This window comes from Hemiscyllium ocellatum, chromosome 3, assembly GCF_020745735.1.
Source record: "Hemiscyllium ocellatum isolate sHemOce1 chromosome 3, sHemOce1.pat.X.cur, whole genome shotgun sequence".
In the NCBI taxonomy this organism is placed as follows: domain Eukaryota; kingdom Metazoa; phylum Chordata; class Chondrichthyes; order Orectolobiformes; family Hemiscylliidae; genus Hemiscyllium; species Hemiscyllium ocellatum.
The window spans coordinates 19,559,673-19,579,814 of record NC_083403.1 but is presented as its reverse complement, the minus strand read 5'-3'; the positions used below and the strand labels follow the sequence as shown (position 1 = coordinate 19,579,814).

General features: G+C 43.3%; 1 protein-coding gene across 2 annotated transcripts in view; it reads left to right on the top strand.

Annotated features, from left to right (window-relative positions):
- nphp1 (nephronophthisis 1) overlaps positions 1-20,142 on the top strand; it is a 144,341-nt gene that overhangs the window by 82,486 nt on the left and 41,713 nt on the right. For both annotated transcript variants that reach the window (XM_060855909.1, XM_060855900.1), the window contains 2 exons: positions 7,703-7,831; positions 9,272-9,346. In XM_060855909.1, the coding sequence (XP_060711892.1) occupies positions 7,703-7,831; positions 9,272-9,346 (204 nt within the window). The remainder of the gene's footprint in view (positions 1-7,702; positions 7,832-9,271; positions 9,347-20,142) is intronic.

Here is a 20,142-nt window from a genome sequence, read left to right as displayed (position 1 = left end):
AGGTCTGCAGATGCTGGAGATCACAGCTGCAAATGTGTTGCTGGTCAAAGCACAGCAGGTTAGGCAGCATCTCAGGAATAGAGAATTCAACGTTTCGAGCATAAGCCCTTCATCAGGAATAAGAGAGAGAGAGCCAAGCAGGCTGAGATAAAAGGTAGGGAGGAGGGACTAGGGGGAGGGGCGATGGAGGTGGGATAGGTGGAAGGAGGTCAAGGTGAGGGTGATAGGCCGGAGTGGGGTGGGGGCGGAGAGGTCAGGAAGAGGATTGCAGGTTAGGAGGGCGGTGCTGAGTTGAGGGAACCGACTGAGACAAGGTGGGGGGAGGGGAAATGAGGAAGCTGGAGAAATCTGAATTCATACCTTGTGGTTGGAGGGTTCCCAGGCGGAAGATGAGGCGCTCCTCCTCCAGCCGTCGTGTAGTTGTGTTTTGCCGGTGGAGGAGTCCGAGGACCTGCATGTCCTCGGTGGAGTGGGAGGGGGAGTTAAAGTGTTGAGCCACGGGGTGATTGGGTTGGTTGGTTCGGGCGGCCCAGAGGTGTTCTCTGAAGCGTTCCGCAAGTAAGCGGCCCGTCTCACCAATATAGAGGAGGCCACATCGGGTGCAGCGGATGCAATAGATGATGTGTGTGGAGGTACAGGTGAACTTGTGGCGGATATGGAAGGATCCCTTGGGGCCTTGGAGGGAAGTGAGTGTGGAGGTGTGGGCGCAAGTTTTACATTTCCTGCGGTTGCAGGGGAAGGTGCCGGGGGTGGAGGTTGGGTTGGTGGGGGGTGTGGATCTGACAAGGGAGTCACGAAGGGAGTGGTCCTTGCGGAACGCTGATAGGGGAGGGGAGGGAAATATATCCTTGGTGGTGGGGTCCGTTTGGAGGTGGCGGAAATGGCGGCGGATAATACGTTGTATGCGCAGGTTGGTGGGGTGGTAGGTGAGAACCAGTGGGGTTCTGTCTTGGTGGCGGTTGGAGGAGCGGGGCTCAAGGGCGGAGGAGCGGGAAGTGGAGGAGATGCGGTGGAGGGCATCGTCGATCACGTCTGGGGGGAATCTGCGGTCCTTGAAGAAGGAGGCCATCTGGGTTGTGCGGTGTTGGAATTGGTCCTCCTGGGAGCAGATGCGGCGGAGACGAAGGAATTGGGAATATGGGATGGCGTTTTTACAGGGGGCAGGGTGGGAGGAGGTGTAGTCCAGGTAGCTGTGGGAGTCAGTCGGTTTATAATAGATGTCTGTGTTGAGTCGGTCGCCCGAGATAGAAATGGAAAGGTCTAGGAAGGGGAGGGAGGAGTCTGAGACAGTCCAGGTGAATTTCAGGTCGGGATGGAAGGTGTTAGTAAAGTTGATGAACTGTTCAACCTCCTCGTGGGAGCACGAGGCAGCGCCGATACAGTCATCGATGTAGCGGAGGAAAAGGTGGGGGGTGGTGCCAGTGTAGTTGCGGAAGATGGACTGTTCCACGTATCCTACGAAGAGGCAGGCATAGCTGGGGCCCATGCGGGTGCCCATGGCAACTCCTTTAGTTTGGAGGAAGTGGGAGGATTGAAAAGAGAAGTTATTCAGGGTGAGGACCAGTTCAGTCAGTCGAAGGAGGGTTAACACATTTGCAGCTGAGAAAGGATAGATCAGGGTACTTTCTAGATGCTATGAAGTTAAATACAGTGGGTGTTGAAAGATACTTTGGGGTTCAGGTGCATATATTTTTAAAATGCCACAAATAAGTACAGAAAATTATCAAGAAGTAAAATAGAATGCTGGCCTTTATATCTGGAGGATAAAATGACAGAAGTTATGCTGCAATTATACAAATTTGATTAGACCCCACTTAGACTACTGTGAGCAGATCTGGGCACCACACCTTAGGAAAGATGTTTTGGCCTTGGAGGGAAGACAGTGTAGATTTACAAGGATGATACCTGGACTTCAGGTTATAAGGAAAAATTACACAAAATAAGCCTGTTATTTCGAGGATTTAGAAGGTAGAGGGTTGATCTGATCAAAATCTTCACAGGAAAAGACAGGATAAACAAGGATAAGAATTAGGGGGCATGGTCTTAAAATGAAGGCCAGATCATTTAGGAAAGATGTTCGGAAGCTTGTCTCCACTCAATGAGTGGTAGAGATTTGGACCTGTCTTCCACAAATGGCAGTTAACGCTAGACCAGCTGTTAATTTTAAATGCAAGATGAATTTCAGTTAGCAAAAGTATTAAGGGATATGGACCAAAAGCAAGTATATAGAGTTATGCCATGGTCTCATTAAATGGTAGCACAGACTCCAGGAGCTTGATGGCCTACTCCTGTTCCGATGTCATAGCATTAAAAATGGCCATTTAGCCAATATGCCTCCCTGGTGCGTTTGTAGTTATATTCAAAATTATCCAATCATATCGAGTCTAATTTTGAATGTGGATGTAAATTTTGTTGTTGTTGTTAAACCTGGAAGTAAATTCCACATCCTTACAATTCTGGACAAAGAGATTTCTTGAGGTCAGCTAAGCAAATCCCAAATATGGGCTTGTTGCTCCTATGTTTCACCCTGAGGGGAACATGTTAGGCTTGTACACCCCTATTAAGTTTTTGAAAGCCTTCCACTTTCTCTGCTGTAGATATACTGTCATGTAGCATGTTCCCAGTCTATTTTAACCAGAGCTTGCCTTATTTTAACAAAATCTGTCTTACCTCAGTGCAGAGCCCTTTGTTGCATCTTTCTCTTTATCCATAGGTGTTATAGCCGCTATCACTAAAATGCTTCCCACTGTCACCTCGAGCACCTTTATGACTTCATTCCTAGAATTAGGTCCAGCACTGCACAGTCGCTTGTATGGTCATCTATATGTTGACATAGTATGCTCTCTTGTGTACTTTTCAAGTAATCAGATTGTTGCCCAGAATCCAGAAACTTGCTCTCATCTTTAGAATATAGGCAAATGGCAGGTGACTTTAATGAAAAATACTAGATTCTTAGAGGACTTGAGATGGTAGTTACAGAAAGATTGTTAATCCTTGTAGGAGAGTCTCGAACCAGAGATCTTAATCCCAGAAAAAGGAGTCACACATTTATGACAGGGATGAGGAGGAATTTCTTTTCTCAGAAGTTTCCATTTCTGTGAAATTCTTTGCCACAGAGGGCTGTCAAGACTGAATCAATAATGTACTCATGGCTGAGACAGACAGTTTTCAATCAGTAAAGGAATTAAGGTTATGGAGAAAAGACAGGAAAGTGGAATTTCAAGGTTATCAGATAGCCATGATTTAATTGAATAGCCTACTATTAGTCCTATCTCTTATGGTCTGAGACCATGAGATATAGAAGCAGAAATTATGCCATTTGGCCCATTGAGTCTGTTCCACCATTCAATCATGGCTGATAAGTTTTTCAACCCCATTCTCTCGCTTTCTCCCTGTAACCTTTGATCCCCTTGACAATCAAGAACCTATCTATCTCTGTCTATGTACTCAATGATCTGGCCTCCACAGCCTTATGTGGCAATAAATTCCACAGATTCACCTCTCTGGCTGAAGAGGTTTCTCCTTATCTCCATTATAAAGGGTCTTTCCTTTACTCTAAGGCTGTGCCCTCCGATCCTAGTCTTTCCTTCCAGTAGAAACATCTTCCCAATGTCCACTCTGTCCAGGCCGTTCAGTATTATGTAAATTTCAATTCGATCGGACCCCCCAACCATCCTTCTAAACTTCATCGAATATAGACACAGAGTCCTCAAATGTTCCTCAGATGTTAAGCCTTTCATTCCTAGGATGTTTCTTGTGAACCTCCTCTGGACTCTCTCCAGGGCCAGTACCTCCTTCCTGAGATATGGGTCCCAAAATTGCTCAGAATACTCCGAAACTTGGTCTGACCAGGGCTACATAAAGCATCAGAAGTTCATCCTTGCTTTTCTATTCTAGTCCTCTCAAAATAAATGGCAATATTATATTTGCCTTTCTAACTACCGACTCAAACTGCAAGTTTACCTTAAGAGACTCAGAAGTCTCTTTGCACATCAGATTTCTGAATTTTCTCACCATTTAGAATTGCCTCTAATCTCACCCTTGTTGTATTCCATCTGCCACTTCTTTGCCCACTCTCCTAACCTGTCTAAATCTTTCTGCAGCCTCCCTGCCACCTTGATACTACCTGTTCCTCCATCTGTCCTTGTAACATCTGCAAACCTAGCCAGAGTGCCCTCAATTCCTTCATCTCCATCATAAATGTATAAAGTGAAAAGTTGTAGTCCAGCATTGACCCTTGTGGAGCACCACCAGTCACCAGCTTCTATTCTGAGAAAGACCCTTTTATCCCCATTCTCTGCTTTCTGCCAGACAACCAGTCTTCCATCCATGGCAGTACCTTGCCTCCAATACCATGGAGTAAAAAGTGAGGTCTGCAGATGCTGGAGATCAGAGCTGAAAATGTGTTGCTGGTTAAAGCGCAGCAGGTCAGGCAGCATCCAAGGAACAGGAAATTCAACGTTTCGGGCACAAGCCCTTCATCAGGAGTGCTGCAGGACACACTTTCCTCATTCCTGATGAAGGGCTTGTGCCCGAAACGTCGAATTTCCTGTTCCTTGGATGCTGCCTGATCTGCTGCACTTTAACCAGCAACACATTTTCAGCTCCAATACCATGGACCCTTATCTTAATCAGCAGCCTCCTATATGCCAACTTAACAAAGGCCTTTGAAGTCCAGATAGGTAACATCCATTGGCTCTCCTTGGTCTAATCTGCTCATTACCTCCTCAAAGATTTTTAACACATTTGTCAGGCATGATCTCCCCTTGACTTTGCCCTATTTTGCCATGCATTTCAAAGTATTCAGAAATCTCATCCTTCACAATGGACTCCAAAATCTTACCAACGACCAAGGTCAGGCAAATTGGCCTGTAATTTCCCGTCTTTTGCCTTACTCCCTTCTTAAACGGAGGGTTTACAATTTCCAGTCATCAAGCCATACAGATATACAGTACAGAACAGACCCTTTGGTCCAACCTGTCCATACCGACCAGATATCCTAACCTGATCTAGTCCCATTTGCCAGCACTTGGCCCTTCCTATTCATAACCCCATCCAGATGCCTTTTAAATGCTGTAACTATAACCCCTCCACCACTTCCTCTGGCAACTCATACCGTACACCCTCTGCATAAAAAAGTTGCCCGCTTAGGTCACTTTTATATCTTACCCTCACCCTAAGCATATGCCCTCTAATTCTGGACTCCCCCACCCAGGGAAAAGACTTATCCCTGCCCCTCATGATTATATAAACCTCCATAAGGTCACTTCTCAGCCTCCAATGCCCCAAGGAAAACAGCCCCAGCCTATTCAGCCTGTCCCTATAGCTCAAATTCTCCAACCTTGGCAACATCCTTGTAAATCTTTTCTGATCCTCTGGGACCCTCACTGACTCCCGTGATTCCTTAAAGATCACCAGTAACACCTCCATTATCTCTTAAGTTATATCCTTCAGAAATCTGGGGTGTAGCTTATCTGTCCAGGTGATTTATCCACCTTCCGAACTTTCAGTTTTTCTCACACCTTCTCCATGATGATAGCCACCATACTCACCAACGTACCACGACTCTCTTGAATCTTTGGGATATTACTCGTGTCTTCCACCATGAAGACTGACGCAAAGTACTTATTCAATTCCTCAGCCATTTCATTGTCCCCCATTACTACTTCTCAAGTGTCATTTTTCAGCAGCTGAATGTCCACTTTTGCCTCTTTCTGCCCTTTATATATCTAAAGAAACTCTTGCAATCTTTTTTCATATTACTAGCCAGCTTACTCTCATTTTCGGTCTTCTCTCTCCTTATTTCTTTTTTCATTGTCATAGAGTCATAGAGATGTACAGCATGCAAACGGACCCTTCGGTCCAACTTGTCCATGCCAACCAGATATCTCAACCCAATCTAGTCCCACCTGCCGGCACCTGACCCATTTCCCTCCAAACCCTTCCTATTCATATACCCATCCAAATGCCTCTTAAATATTGCAATTGTACCAGCCTCCACCACATCCTGTGGCAACTCATTCCATACACGTACCACCCTCTGCGTGAAAACGTTGCCCTTTAGGTCTCTTTTATATCTTTCCCCTCTCACCCTAAACCTATGCCCTCTAGTTCTGGGCTCCCCCACCCCAGGGAAGAGACTTTGTCTATTTATCCTATCCATGCCCCTCATAATTTTGTAAACCTCTATAAGGTCATCTCTCCGCCTCCGACGATTCAGCGAAAATAGCCCCAGCCTGTTCAGCCTCTCCCTTTAGCTCAAATCCTCCAACCCTGGCAACATCTTTGTAAATCTTTTCTGAACTCTTTCAAGTTTCACAACATCTTTTCGATAGGAAGGAGATCAGAATTGCACGCAATATTCCAACAGTGGCCTAACCAATGTCCTGTACAACCGCAACATGACCTCCGAACTCCTGAACTCAATACTCTGGTCAATAAAGGAAAGCATACCAAATGCCTTCTTCACTATCCTATCTACCTGTGACTCCATTTTCAAGGATCTATGAACCTGCACTCCAAGGTCTCTTTGTTCAGCAAAACTCCCTAGGACCTTACCATTAAGTGTATAAGTCCTGCTAAGATTTGCTTTCCCAAAATGCAGCACCTCACATGTGTTGGACTTTTTAGGCTTCTTAATCCTTTGCCCTTTGTCACATTATGTGGTTTCGCTTTTGCTTTTATGCTGTTCCTGTCTTTCCTTGTCATTCATGGATCCTTTTAGTATGCTTTTTCTGAGGGATGAATTTTTGCTGTACCTCCCCAATTACTCCCAGAAACCCCTGCCATTGTGGTTCCACTATCTTTCCTTCTAGGTTCCTTTCCCAGAGGTCAGCTCCTCCCTCATGCCTCTGTAGTTGACTTTATTCAACTGTAATATCATTACATCTGATTCCACCTTCTTCCTCTCAAATTGCAGAATAAATTGTATTATTTTGTGGTCACCACCTCCTAAGGGTTCCAAGTGTTCCTTCACCTTAAGTTCCCTTATCTGCCTGATTGCACAACACTAAGTCCAGAATTGTCTGTTCCCCAGTGGGCTCCACCACAAGCTGGTCCAAAAAGTCATCTCGTAGATATTCCACAAATTCCTTTTCTTGTGATCCACTGCACACCTACATATTGAAATCCCCCATGATCACTGTAACTTTGCCTTTCCTGCACATCTTTTCTATCTCCTGGTGTATCTTGTGCCTCAAATTCTGGCTGCTGTTTGGAGACCTGCACGTAACTGCCATTATTTTTTTTTTTACTTTGTGTTTCCTCAGCCAAACCCCACAGATTCTATATCGTCTGACCCTATTTCTTTCCTTGCTATTAATTTAATTTAATTTCTTATTAATAAGGCAACCCCACCCCTCTCTGCCCACGTGCACGTCTTTTCAATATGATGTATATCCTTGGATATTTAGCTCCCTGTCCTGATCTCCTTGTAGCTATGTCTCCGTGATGCCCACCACACATCATGCCTGCCAATTTCGATCTGCACCAGAAGCCAACTTACCTTGTTTTGTTACTGCATGCATTCAAATATAGCACCTTCAGTTCTATATTGCTCGTCCCTCTTCCAATTATCATGCATTTATCCAGTGTGTTAGAAGTTTAATTCCTAACCGTTTCCAACCACTGTGTCCTGTTTTGTGTGCTGGAGACTTTAATAACCTCCCTTTTCTTTCCATTTTATTCATTTTGGTATTTGCAGGTCCGTCCAAGGAAAACACATATATCACATATGTTTACATTGTGGAGCTGTAGAATGGTTCCTTTACCTGGGTCTACTGTGCAGGTGCTAAGCAGGCAGGTTCGTTTCTGCCTTTTTGATGGTCAAAGGGTAAGTCACCTACTCGTTCAGTCCTCCATCGAACCTTTCTAGGCAGAGACCTTTCTAGTCTATATCACCGAGGCACAAAGTGTTGCCTGTGCAGACTGCATAGAGGACGAGTGGGTTCCACAAGTCAACTGCCAGTAATGGAGTCCAATGAAAGAAGGAAAGACTTCCGTTTGTATAATGCTTTTCATAAATGTGAGATAACCCAGTGAGCTTTATTCATTCATGTACCTTTTTTTAATTTAATAATTGTTGAAATGGAGGAATAGAGCCAAATTCCCAAATAACTTTGGGAAAAAGGTGAGACAATTTGCCCAAGCAAAGTTCATGGTAGAATATGGATTAGTTAAAAATCAGGTGAATTCTCTTGTTTTTCACCATAATGACTTCAGTTATGAGACATTGAATTTAAGTTTCCCTCACAAGATGGTATGTTCATCTATGGACTAGAGTATCAACCTAGAATTTGTATTTACACGTCTGTAGTGGAACTCATTCCCACAACTTGATGGTTTCCAACGTAAGGAATGATATAAATGATGGGGTTGAAGATACTTTGGCTGTAGTTTTTCAAAACTCTTGATTCAGGTATTGTCCCATTGGTTTGGGAATTGACAATTCATTCCAGTATTTAAGATGGGCTGGAAATTTATATATAGAAAATCATAGTGTATTATCCATTTGAAGTTGTTATAACCTGGTGTTTGAATCAGATTGAATACGCACTGGGGAGCCATGGAAGAGAAAGGAGTGAACTGAGTATAAAAAGATAATGAGCAATTATAAATTGTAATCTGTTCATTGTAAGTAATTTTTTTGAAGCATTCACTAGGTCACAAAGTAAGTCACCCTGTGTGACTGACAGTCTGACTGAATGAAATCCTCTGTGCCTTTATGACTCTATGGGTGGAACTTCATGCCTTCCTATAGGGAGTATTGTAGTGGGTGAGCAGAGTGCATTTTTCAAGCAAGAGGGTGGTGGGTGAGAGCAATGGCACCTTCCCACCTTTACCCTGACCTCTGAGGCACAAAGGCTCGTGGGCAGCCTTCCTTCACACTTCAAATTGAGACCTTTGAGTGGGACCTCAACCTGTAAACACATGCTTACACCCATTGATAGTTGGAGTCCTTATCATGTGGGAAATTCAAAAGGCAAATTCTATCTTAGGTGTTTGTGGCTTTTCAGGCTGGGTCTGTAATCCAGTGCCGAGGCTAGGTTTCTTACAAAACATTATGTTCAGTGATATAGAGGCCTGAAACAGCTTGAGGAAATCTGTTACTTAGATTCTTGCCTACTTTTAATACTTTTGCTTAGGTAAATAGTAGGCTACAAAATAATTGTCTGTGAAAACATGTACTGGCGGAAGCAAGGGATAGGACAGACTGAAGCAATTCCATGTTGCACATTGTAACTAATACTTATTCATTGTTACCCTGTTTCAGGTTCTCAGCAACATACATACAATCAGAGCAACCTGGCAACCAAAGAATCCCAAAACATGGACTTTTTCTCCAAGGGTAGGTTTACTTCCCACTACTTTTGTTTTAACACAGAGTTGTGGTGTTATGAAGTGAAGTCATAGGCTCTGTTTAATCATAATCTATGTCAGTATTTAAGAATGAGTTAAATTGGTGTCTGAAGGAAAGGGAACTGAATTTACATGGGAAATCTAGAATATAAGTTTTGGGGTATGGAGCCAAATACTTATGGATTGAGATAACAAAGAATTCTTCACTCGGAGAGTTGTGCATCTTTGGAATTTTCTACCCCAGAGGGTTGAGGACCCTCCCGTGTTGAATATGTATACAATTGGATAGAGAAAGTTTGGTGCCTCAGGGAACCAAGGGATATTGGGAAGCCACACGAAAAGTAGAGTTGAAGCCAAAGGTCAACTATGATTATATTGAATGACACAATAGGCTCCTGTTCCTGTTTATGTTCGTAGAAGGAAGCTATTTAGCCCATTCTGTCAGTTGGTGTCAGTGAGAGCACCACAGCTAATTCATTCCTTCCACTACATTCTCCACATAGCCCCACAAACCTTTTCAGACAATCATTCAATTCTGTTTTCAAAGTCTTGATAGAATCTACAATGTTATCTAGATCCTAACCAGGTAAAAACAATGACTGCAGATGTTGGAAACCAGATTCTGGATCAGTGGTGCTGGAAGAGCACAGCAGTTCAGGCAGCATCCAACGAGCAGTGAAATCGACGTTTCGGGCAAAAGCCCTTCATTTCGCTGCTCATTGGATGCTGCCTGAACTGCTGTGCTCTTCCAGCACCACTGATCCAGAACCTAGATCCTAACCACTTGCTACTTAAGAAACATTTTCTGATGTTGGTGCAGATTGTGTTGTTGATATTTTAAATCTGTCTCCTCAGGTACTCTGTAATGGGACTGTTTCTCCTTGTCTACTCTATCCAGTTCACTCATGATTTTTAATATTGTTTTGCATTCTCCGCTGTATCTTTTCTAATGAGGACAGTGCCTGCTTCACTATTCTATTCACAAAACAAAAGTCTCTCATCTCCAAAATCTTTATGTACCCTCCCCATTGCCTTTGACATGCTTCCTGACAGTCCAGTTGAAATGAAGCCAGTGTTTTATAAAGGTTCATAGTGACTTCTTTACTTTTGAACTCTTGTCTCTAACTAAAATGGCAAGAACTTTATCTTCCGCACTCTCTCCCCATATCCCTTGATTCCCTGAGGCACCAAAATTTCTCTTCCCAATCTTATACAAATTCAACGAGGGAGGATCTTCAACCAGGCCTTAATAGCTATTTTCTCAGTTTGTTGGGTCAACTTCATAATGTGTATGCATATATTCCTCAGGCTCTGTTCAGGTTTTGAAAATGTGAAATGCATTTTTGCAGAAGCAACAGAGTTAGAATCAGTTAACGTGTTCACAATGAGTACAATAATAAAGATGTAAGGATATTTAATGACTACAGAATTTAAACAGTCATTACCTAATTCATAAATTTGCAGTAGATCTTAATAAATCGAATAGCTTGGTCCTGTATTGAGTAGTATTTACTCACCATTTAAATACAGGATATTTCGATGTATGTTTTTAAACAGGACCATCTATATATCAGAAATATTACATACATGAATTATTTTGCATTGTTTTTATTCAATCATTTAGAACACAATATCCAACAAAGTAATGAGATAAATATAAAATATTCTACTTTTAATGAAGTGTTATCAGAGAAGAAATGTTAGTTAAGATCATAGTAGATAGTAAGCCCTTATGAACGAAAGAAGGAGGTTGGCAAATTGGCATCTCCAATGTACTCCACTGTTCAGTAAGATCATAGCTGTTGAGCTGCTGGTGATTTCAAATCTAATTTTCTCCTACAGCCCAGAAACCTTGATTCTCTTGTGGATCACAAGTCTGTCTAATTCAGCCTTGAATGAACCAACCCCCATTTACTCTCTGAAGGAAGAAATTTCAAAAACTAATGACCTTCTGCTGTTAACTGGGAATCCTTTGTTTCTAAACTGTGGACCCTCATGAGAACATTTAAAAAAAAGGAACAACATTTGGCCCCTCAAATCTGTCCTGTTACAGCTGATCTGTCTCAATTTCAGCACGTAACACGGAGGCTCAGTGGTTAGCACTGCTGCCTCATAGCACCAGGGACCGAGGTTGAGTTCCACTCTCAGAGTAACTGTCTTTATGGAGTTTCTATATTCTCCCTTTGTCTGCATGTTTCCTCTGAGTGATCCAGTTTCCTCCCACAGTCCAAAGATGCGCACGTTAGGCGGATTGGCCATGTTAAATTTTCCATTGTGTCTGTGGACGTGCAGGTGATACATGGGAAATGTGGAGTTATGGGGATAGGATAGGGAAGTGAGTCTGAGTGAGATGCTCTTCAGCAGGTCAGTGGGGACTCACTGGGCTGAATATCCTGCTTCAACTTTTTAGTGATTCTATAATTCTTCTTTCATGTCAGTTCCTCATTGTCCTCAACTCCCAGGTGTTTCAAAAATCTATCTCACTGAATGGGAGAACAGGCTCGATGGGCTAGACGGCCTACTCCTGCTTCTATTTCTGATGTTTTTATGTTCCCAGAGGGTTATAAATGTTTGGAGTTCTCTACCTCAGAGGATTGTGGAGGCTAAATCATTGAAGTTATTTCTCAGCTCCACTTATCTGCCTGCTTACCATTATCCTTAACTTTTTTACTGTTCAAAAATCTAGACGTTCAATGAGGTAGCCTCAACTGCTTCACTGGCCAGGGAATTCCACAGATTCACAACCCTTTGTGTGAAGAAGTTCCTCCTCAACTTAGTCCTAAATTTGCTCCTCTTTATTTTGAGGCTATGCCTCCTAGTTCTAGTTTCACCTGTTAGTGGTAATAGCCTACCTGCTTCTATGTTTCAATAAGAATCCCCACGTTCTTCTAAATTTCAGTGAGTATGTTCCCAGTCTACTCAATCTCTCCTAATAAGCCAACCTTCTCCACTCCGGAATCAACCTAATGAACCTCCTCTGCTCCCACTCCAGTGCCAGTACATCCTTTGTCAAGTAAGTAGATGAAAACTGGACTCAGTACTCCAGGTGTGGCCTCACTAGCACTCCCATGGAGCTGCAGCATAACCTCCCTATTTTAAGCTCCATCTCTCTAGCAATGAAAGACAATATTCCATTTGCCTTCTTATTATCTGCAAACCAACTTTCTGAGACTTATGATCAAGGACATGCAGATCCCTCTGCATATCAGCATGCTGCAACTTTTCACCATTTAATTAATAACCCATTTTGCAGTTAGTCCTACCAAAATGGAAGACCTCACATTTACCAAGATATGCGCACTGACAACATTCCAGCAATAGTACTCAAGACTTGCATTGCACAACTTGGCAATTTGTGTTGCAGTTGTGCAGAATATTGGTGAGGATTGAGTTGGAGTATTGTGTTCAGTTTTGGCCACCTTCCTATAGGAAGAATATTATGAAACTGGGAAAAGTGCAGGAGAAATTTACAAGGATGTTACCACGACTCAACGGCTGAGGTAGGAATTTTATTTCTTTAGAGCATAGGAGACTGAGGGAGGAATCTTATAGAAATGTATAAGAGTGTGAGAGGCATGAATAGCTTGAATGCACTCAGTCTTTTTGCCAGGGTTGGGGAATCGTGGACTAGAGGGTATCAGTTTGAGGTTAGAGGGGAAAGAATAAAAGGGAACCTGAGGGCAATGTTTTACACAGATGGTGGTATGTTTATGGAATGAGCTGCCAGCGGAAGTTGTTGAGGCAGGTACATTAACAACATTTAAAAGACATTTGGATAAAAACATGGAGAAGAAAGGTTTAGAAGGATATGCACTAAGTGCAGGAAATGGTGGACATTTTGGTCGGCATGGACCAGTTTGGGTCAAAGCACCTATTTCTGTGCTGTAGGACTGTATGACTCTAAATAAAGCTGAGAACACTGAATGGTCTATCTACCTATCCCGTCACCTTTAATACTTTGTGAAAATATACATCCAAGTGAAGTCCTTCTTCACCCCCTTTAGAATTGTGGCCTGAGTTTTATATCGTCTTTCAGTATTCTTTTGACCAAAGTGCATCACCTCACACTTCTCTGCCACCTATCCACCCACATCACTAACTTGTCAATGTCCGTTTAAAGTTCTACACTGACCTCATCTCAGTTTCTAATTCTTCTAAATTTAGTGTTATATGAGCACCTGCTCACCAATACTATGCTCACCAATGTCTAGCAAGCTCCTGACCTCATTACAACCTCCGATTTCTGATGAAGGGCTTATGCCCGAAATGTCAATTCTTCTGCTCCTCGGATGCTGCCTGACTTGCTCTGCTTTTCCAGCATCCCACGCTCGAATCTCAGCTCCAGCACCTGCAGTCCTAATTTTCTTCTCCTTGGTTCAAACATAGACAAAAATGCTGAATTCCAGGAGTGAGATGAGAGTGACTTTCCTGGACATCAAGGTTGCATTTAATCAGGTGTAGTGTCAAGGATGATGAAGGGCTTATACCCAAAAGTTAACTCCCCCTCCTGCTCTTCAGATGTTGCCTGACCCGTTGTGCTTTTTCAGCACCATACTTTTTGAATGTGTCATCAAGGAGCCTCGCAAAACTGGAATCATTGGGAATTAGACAATTGAAGTTCTGTCCGGCACAAAGAATGATTGTGATTGTTGGTGGTCAGTCATTTCAGCTCCAGGACATTTCTGCAGCATCTTCTCAGGGTAGTGTCCCAGCCCCAACCATCATCAGCTGCTTCATGAATGATCTTCCCTCCATTATAAGGAAGATAATGCAGTCACTGATGCCGTCGCCATCTTCAGCATGATTTGCAGCAGTTCAAATACCAAAGTAATCCATGTCCAAATGCAAAAAGCCCTATACAATTTTCCAGACTTTGGCTGAAAAATTACAGTAACATGTAGAGTCATAGAGATGTACATGGAAACAGACCCTTCGGTCCAACTCGTCTATGCTGACCAGTGATCCTAACCTAATTTAATCCCATTTGCCAGCACTTGGCCCATATCCCTCTAAACTCTTCCTGTTCATATACCCACCCAGATGCCTTTTAAATGCTGTATTGTACCAGCCTCCACCACTCCCTCTGGCAGCTCATTCCATACGTGCACCACTCTGTGTGAAAAAGTTGCCCCTTAGGTCCCTTTTATATCTTTCTCCTCTCACCCTAAACTTATGCCCCTGCAGTCATTGTTTTTACTTGTAGTTCTGGATATTGCTACCCCAAGGAAAAGACTTTGTCTATTTATCCTATCCATGTCCCTCATGTTTTAATAAACATCTATAATAAGACCATAAGACATAGGAGTGGAAGTAAGGCCATTCGGCCCATCGAGTCCACTCCGCCATTCAATCATGGCTGATGGGCATTTCAACTCCACTTACCCGCATTCTCCCCGTAGCCCTTAATTCCTCGAGACAACAAGAATCTATCAATTTCTGCCTTGAAGACATTTAGCGTCCCGGCCTCCACTGCACTCCGTGGCAATGAATTCCACAGGCCCACCACCCTCTGGCTGAAGAAATGTCTCCTCATTTCTGTTCTGAATTGACCCCCTCTAATTCTAAGGCTGTGTCCACGGGTCCTAGTCTCCTCACCTAATGGAAACAATTTCCTAGCGTCCACCCTTTCCAAGCCATGTATTATCTTGTACGTCTCTATTAAGTCTCCCCTCAATCTTCTAAATTCTAATGAATACAATCCCAGGATCCTCAGCCGTTCTTCATATGTTAGACCTACCATTCCAGGGATCATTCATGTGAATCTCCGCTGGACACGTTCCAGTGCCAGTATGTCCTTCCTGAGGTGTGGGGACCAAAACTGGACACAGTACTCCAAATGGGGCCTAACCAGAGCTTTATAAAGTCTTAGTAGCACATCTCTGCTTTTATATTTCAACCCTCTTGAGATAAGTGGCAATATTGCATTCGCTTTCTTATTAAGGAATCAACCTGCATGTTTCCCTTTAGAGAATCCTCGACTAGCACTCCCAGATCCCTTTGTACTTTGGCTTTACTAATTTTCTCGCCATTTAGAAAGTAGTCTATGCCTTTTTTTTTGCCAAAGTGCAAGACCTCACACTTGCTCACGTTGAATTCCATCAGCCATTTCCTGGACCACTCTCCCAAACTGTCTAGATCCTTCTGTAGCCTCCCCACTTCCTCAGTACTACCTGCCTGTCCACCTAACTTCGTATCATCTGCAAACTTCGCTAGAATGCCCCCAGTCCCTTCATCCAAATCATTAATATATAATGCAAATAGCTGTGGCCCCAACACTGAACCCTGCGGGACACCGCTCGTCACCGGCTGCCATTCCAAAAAAGAACCTTTTATCCCAACTCTCTGCCTTCTGTTAGAGAGCCAATCCTCAATCCATCCCAGCAGCTCACCTCGAACACCATGAGCCCTTACCTTGCTCAACAGCCTCCCATGTGGCACCTTATCAAAGGCCTTTTGAAAGTCTAGATAGACCACATCCACTGGGTTTCCCTGGTCTAACCTACTTGTCACCTCTTCAAAGAATTCCAACAGGTTTGCCAGGCATGACCTCCCCTTACTAAATCCATGTTGACTTGTTCTAATCAGACTCTGCTCTTCTAAGAATTTAGAAACCTCATCCTTAATGATGGATTCCAGAATTTTACCAACAACCGAGGTTAAGCTAATTGGCCTATAATTTTCCATCTTTTGTCTTGATCCTTTCTTGAACAAGGGGGTTACTCCAGCCATCTTCCAATCATCCAATCTTCCAATGTCACCCCTCAGCCTCTGACACTCCAGGGAAAACAGTCCCAGCCTATTCAGTCTCCCCCTATAGCTCAAATCCCCCAACCCTGGCAATTTCCTTATAAATCTTTTCTGAACCCTTTCAAGTTTCACAACATCCTTCCAAATGGAAGGAAACCAGAAAAGCACGCAATATTCCAAAAGTGGCCTAACCAATGTCCTGTACAGCTGCAACATGACCTCCCAACTCCTATAGTCAGTGCTCTAACTAATGAAAGAAAGCATACCAAATGCCTCCTTCTCTATCCTATCTGCCTGCGACTGTACTTTCAAGGAACTGTGAACCTGCACTGCAAGATCTCTTTGTTCAGCAACACTCTCCAGGACCTTACCATTAAGTGTATAAGTTGTGCTCTGATTTGCCTTTCCAAAATGCAGCACCTCGCATTTATCTAAATTTAAAAACCATCTGCCACTCTTCAGCCCATTGGCCTATCTGATCAAGATACCATTGTACTCTGAGGTAACCTTCTTTGCTGTCCACGAGACCACCAATTTTTGTGACATTTGCAAACTTACTAAGTATACCTCCTATGTTCACATCCAAATCATTTATATAAATGATGAAAAGCAGTGGACCAAGCACCACTGATCATAGACCTCCAGTCTGAAAAACAACCCTCCACCACCACCTTCTGTCTTCTACCTATGAGCCAATTCTGTATCCAAACAGCTAATTCTCCCTGTATTCCATGAGATCTAACCTTACTAACTATTCTTTCATGAGGAACCTTGTCGAATGCCTTACTGAATTCTGCATAGATCACACGCTCTGTCCTCATCAGTCCTCTTTGTTCCTGCTTCATGAAGCTTAATCAAGTTCTTAAGACATGATTTCCCCTGCACAAAGCCACGTTGACTATCCCTAATCAGACCTTGCTTTTCCAAATACATGTAAACCCTCCAACAACTTGCCCATCACCAACGTCAGACCTCTGGGTCTGTAGTTCCCTGGCTTGTCCTTACCACGCTTCTTAAACAATGGCACCATGTTTGCCAACCTCCAGTCTTCCAGCTACTCACCTGTGACTGTCGATGATACAAATATCTCAGCAAAGGACCCAGCAATCATTTCCCTAGCTTACCACAGAGGTCTAGGGTACACCTGATCAGGTCTTGGGGATTTATCCACTTTTATGCATTTCAAGAGCTCCTCCTCTGTAATATGGACATTTTTCAAGATGTCACCATCTATTTACCCACATTCTATATCTTCCATGTCCTCCACAGATTGCGCAAGACAAATACTAAGCAATGTCCATCACCAATAGAAGGCAATCTGTCTGTTAGCCCTTGACATTCGATGGCAATACCATCTCTGAACCCCTTATCAACATCTTTGGATTAGTATTGACCAGAAATTCCACTGGACTAACCATATAAATACTGTTTGTAAGCTTGCTCGCTAAGCTGGTAGATTTGTTCTCAGACGTTTTGTCATCATGCTAGGTAACATCATCAGTGAGCCTTCAATGAAGCACTGGTGTTCTGTCCCACTTGCTAATTATTTGTCTTGATCGGTTGTGGTGGGTGATATTACTTCCTGTTCTTTTTCTGGAATCATAATCCTACCGGCAGACAAAAGGCGCATGCCTGTCATCCTGAACAGAGCACACCACATTGAAAATAAAACTGCACTATTCGCAGATACTGATATCTACCAGCAGGTGGCGATGGACCCGACTCCACAGCAAGAAAATCATATTGCAGCAACCCTGAAGAAACTTCACGACAGGTGAAATTAACACGACAGAATTCCAAAGAATGAAACCTGAAGGATTCAGTACGCCCTGTTTTTACGGATTACCAAAGGTACATAAACAAGGCAACCCCCACCTCAGACCCATAGTCTCACTTCCTGATCCATCAACATACAGACTAGCAAAGGAACTGCAACGCAAACTGAAACGCCTAGTAGAAGATTCAAACCATTCCATCCAGTCCACTCAGGAATTCCTTGACATGATCAAAGGTGCCAAGGTATAACCTGATGAGGTCATGATTTCTTTAGACAAGATGGCCCAATTCACATCAATAAACATCACCCTATCCAAAGAAACACTGGCCTCACTGCTAGACGAACCAAGGACATAAACACCTGACAACACCAACTCCATCAGCAAGGATTGCCTGCTCAAACTAATAGACTTGTGGCTCACAACCCACTTCACCTTCAATGACAAGACCTACAAACAAATCAACGGGATGCCAATGGGATCACCAATATCAGGACTCCTAGCAGAAGCAGTTATGCAGAGGTTAGAACAAACAGCCCTTCCCATGATCCAACCCAAGCTTTGGGTTCGCTATTTGTTCGCGCAAACAACATCCTTACCAGTATAAAGCTTCACCAAAGAGGAAGAAAACAATAATCCCCTTCCTCGACATCACAGTGGAATGAAAAGCCAATGGAGAGCTGCAGGCTAGCAATTACAAGAAGCCACAAACACTGACCAGATACTCAACTACAGGAGCAATCATCCCAATACCCATAAACAGAGCTGCATCAAGATATTATTTAAACAAGCCACAAGATACTGCAGCTCCCAGGAACCAAGAGAAGCCAAGGAAAACACTTATGCAACCTATTTAGGAACAATGCGTACCTGATAAGCGCAGTCCGCTGAGTCCTACGTGATAGACCTAAACAAGAAGACACAACATACCCAGACACTGTAAGCCACCCAGCCATACATTAAAGATATCTCAGAGATGACAACCAGATTACTTCAGCCCCTAAGCATCACGGTAGCCCACAAATCTACCACCACTTTGAAACAGCTCCTGATGAATTTAAAGGACCCTGTGCCAACAACCAGCAGAATGAACATCATATACAAAATACCCTGGAAGGACTGCATAAACATTATATTGAACAAATGGGCAGGAAACTAGCTACCGGGATACATGAGCACCAACTAGCCACCAAAGGACCATGACCAACTATCACTGGTATCCATACACACAGACGAAGAGGGATACCAGTTCAACTGGGACAATACATCTAGCCTGGGCAGGCTAAACAAAGACATGCACGGGAATTCCTAGAGGCCTGGCATCCAAACTCCATTAACAAACACATCGATTTGGACCCAATTTACCAACCTCTCAAAAAAAGAACTGGAAGTGACATCGCCCACCATGACAGACCAAGAAAAATAAATAGCAAGCGGGACAGAGCACCAGCATTTCATCAGAGGCTCACTGATGACGTTACCTAGCATGGTGATGAAACATCTGAGAAGAAATCTACTAGCTCAGCGAGTAAACTTACAACCTGATCCACAACCTGAGCTATACATCTTCTCCAAAATCGCATATAAATACTGTGGCTACAAGAGCAGGTCAGAGGTCAGGAATCCTTCAGTGACAACTCTCCTCTTGACTCCCCAAATTCTGTCACTATCTACAAGGCCTAAGTGTAATGGAATACTTTCCACTTTCCTGGGTGAGTGCAGTTCCGAAACTCTCAAGAAGCTTGACATCATCCAGGACATAGCAACCTGTTTAATTAGCACTCTATCCACTGTAGGTGTTCAATAGCAGCATTGTGTACCATCTATAAGTTGTACTACAGAAATTCACCGAAGCCCCTTAGATAGCATCTTCCAAAACAATGACCGCTTCAATCCAGAAGATCGAGAACAACAGATACATGAGAACACTAGTGCTTTCAAGTTCCCTCCAAACCACTCACCATCCTGACTTGGATGTATATCACCATACCTCCTGCATCACTGGGTCAAAATCCTGAAATTCTCTCCCTAATGGCTTGGTGGATTTATTTACAGCACATGGACAACTCGGGAATGGCAGTAAGCTGGTCCAGTCTATACCCCATGTGTGAACAAAATATCCCCCTCAGAATCTCGTTAGTTTCAATAAGGTTTTGCCTCATTCTTATAAACTCTAATGAACAAAAGTCTCTTAACTTGTGGGGCCTAGGCATCACTGGCTAGCCAGCATTTACTGCTAGTCCCTAGTTACCCTTGAGAAGAT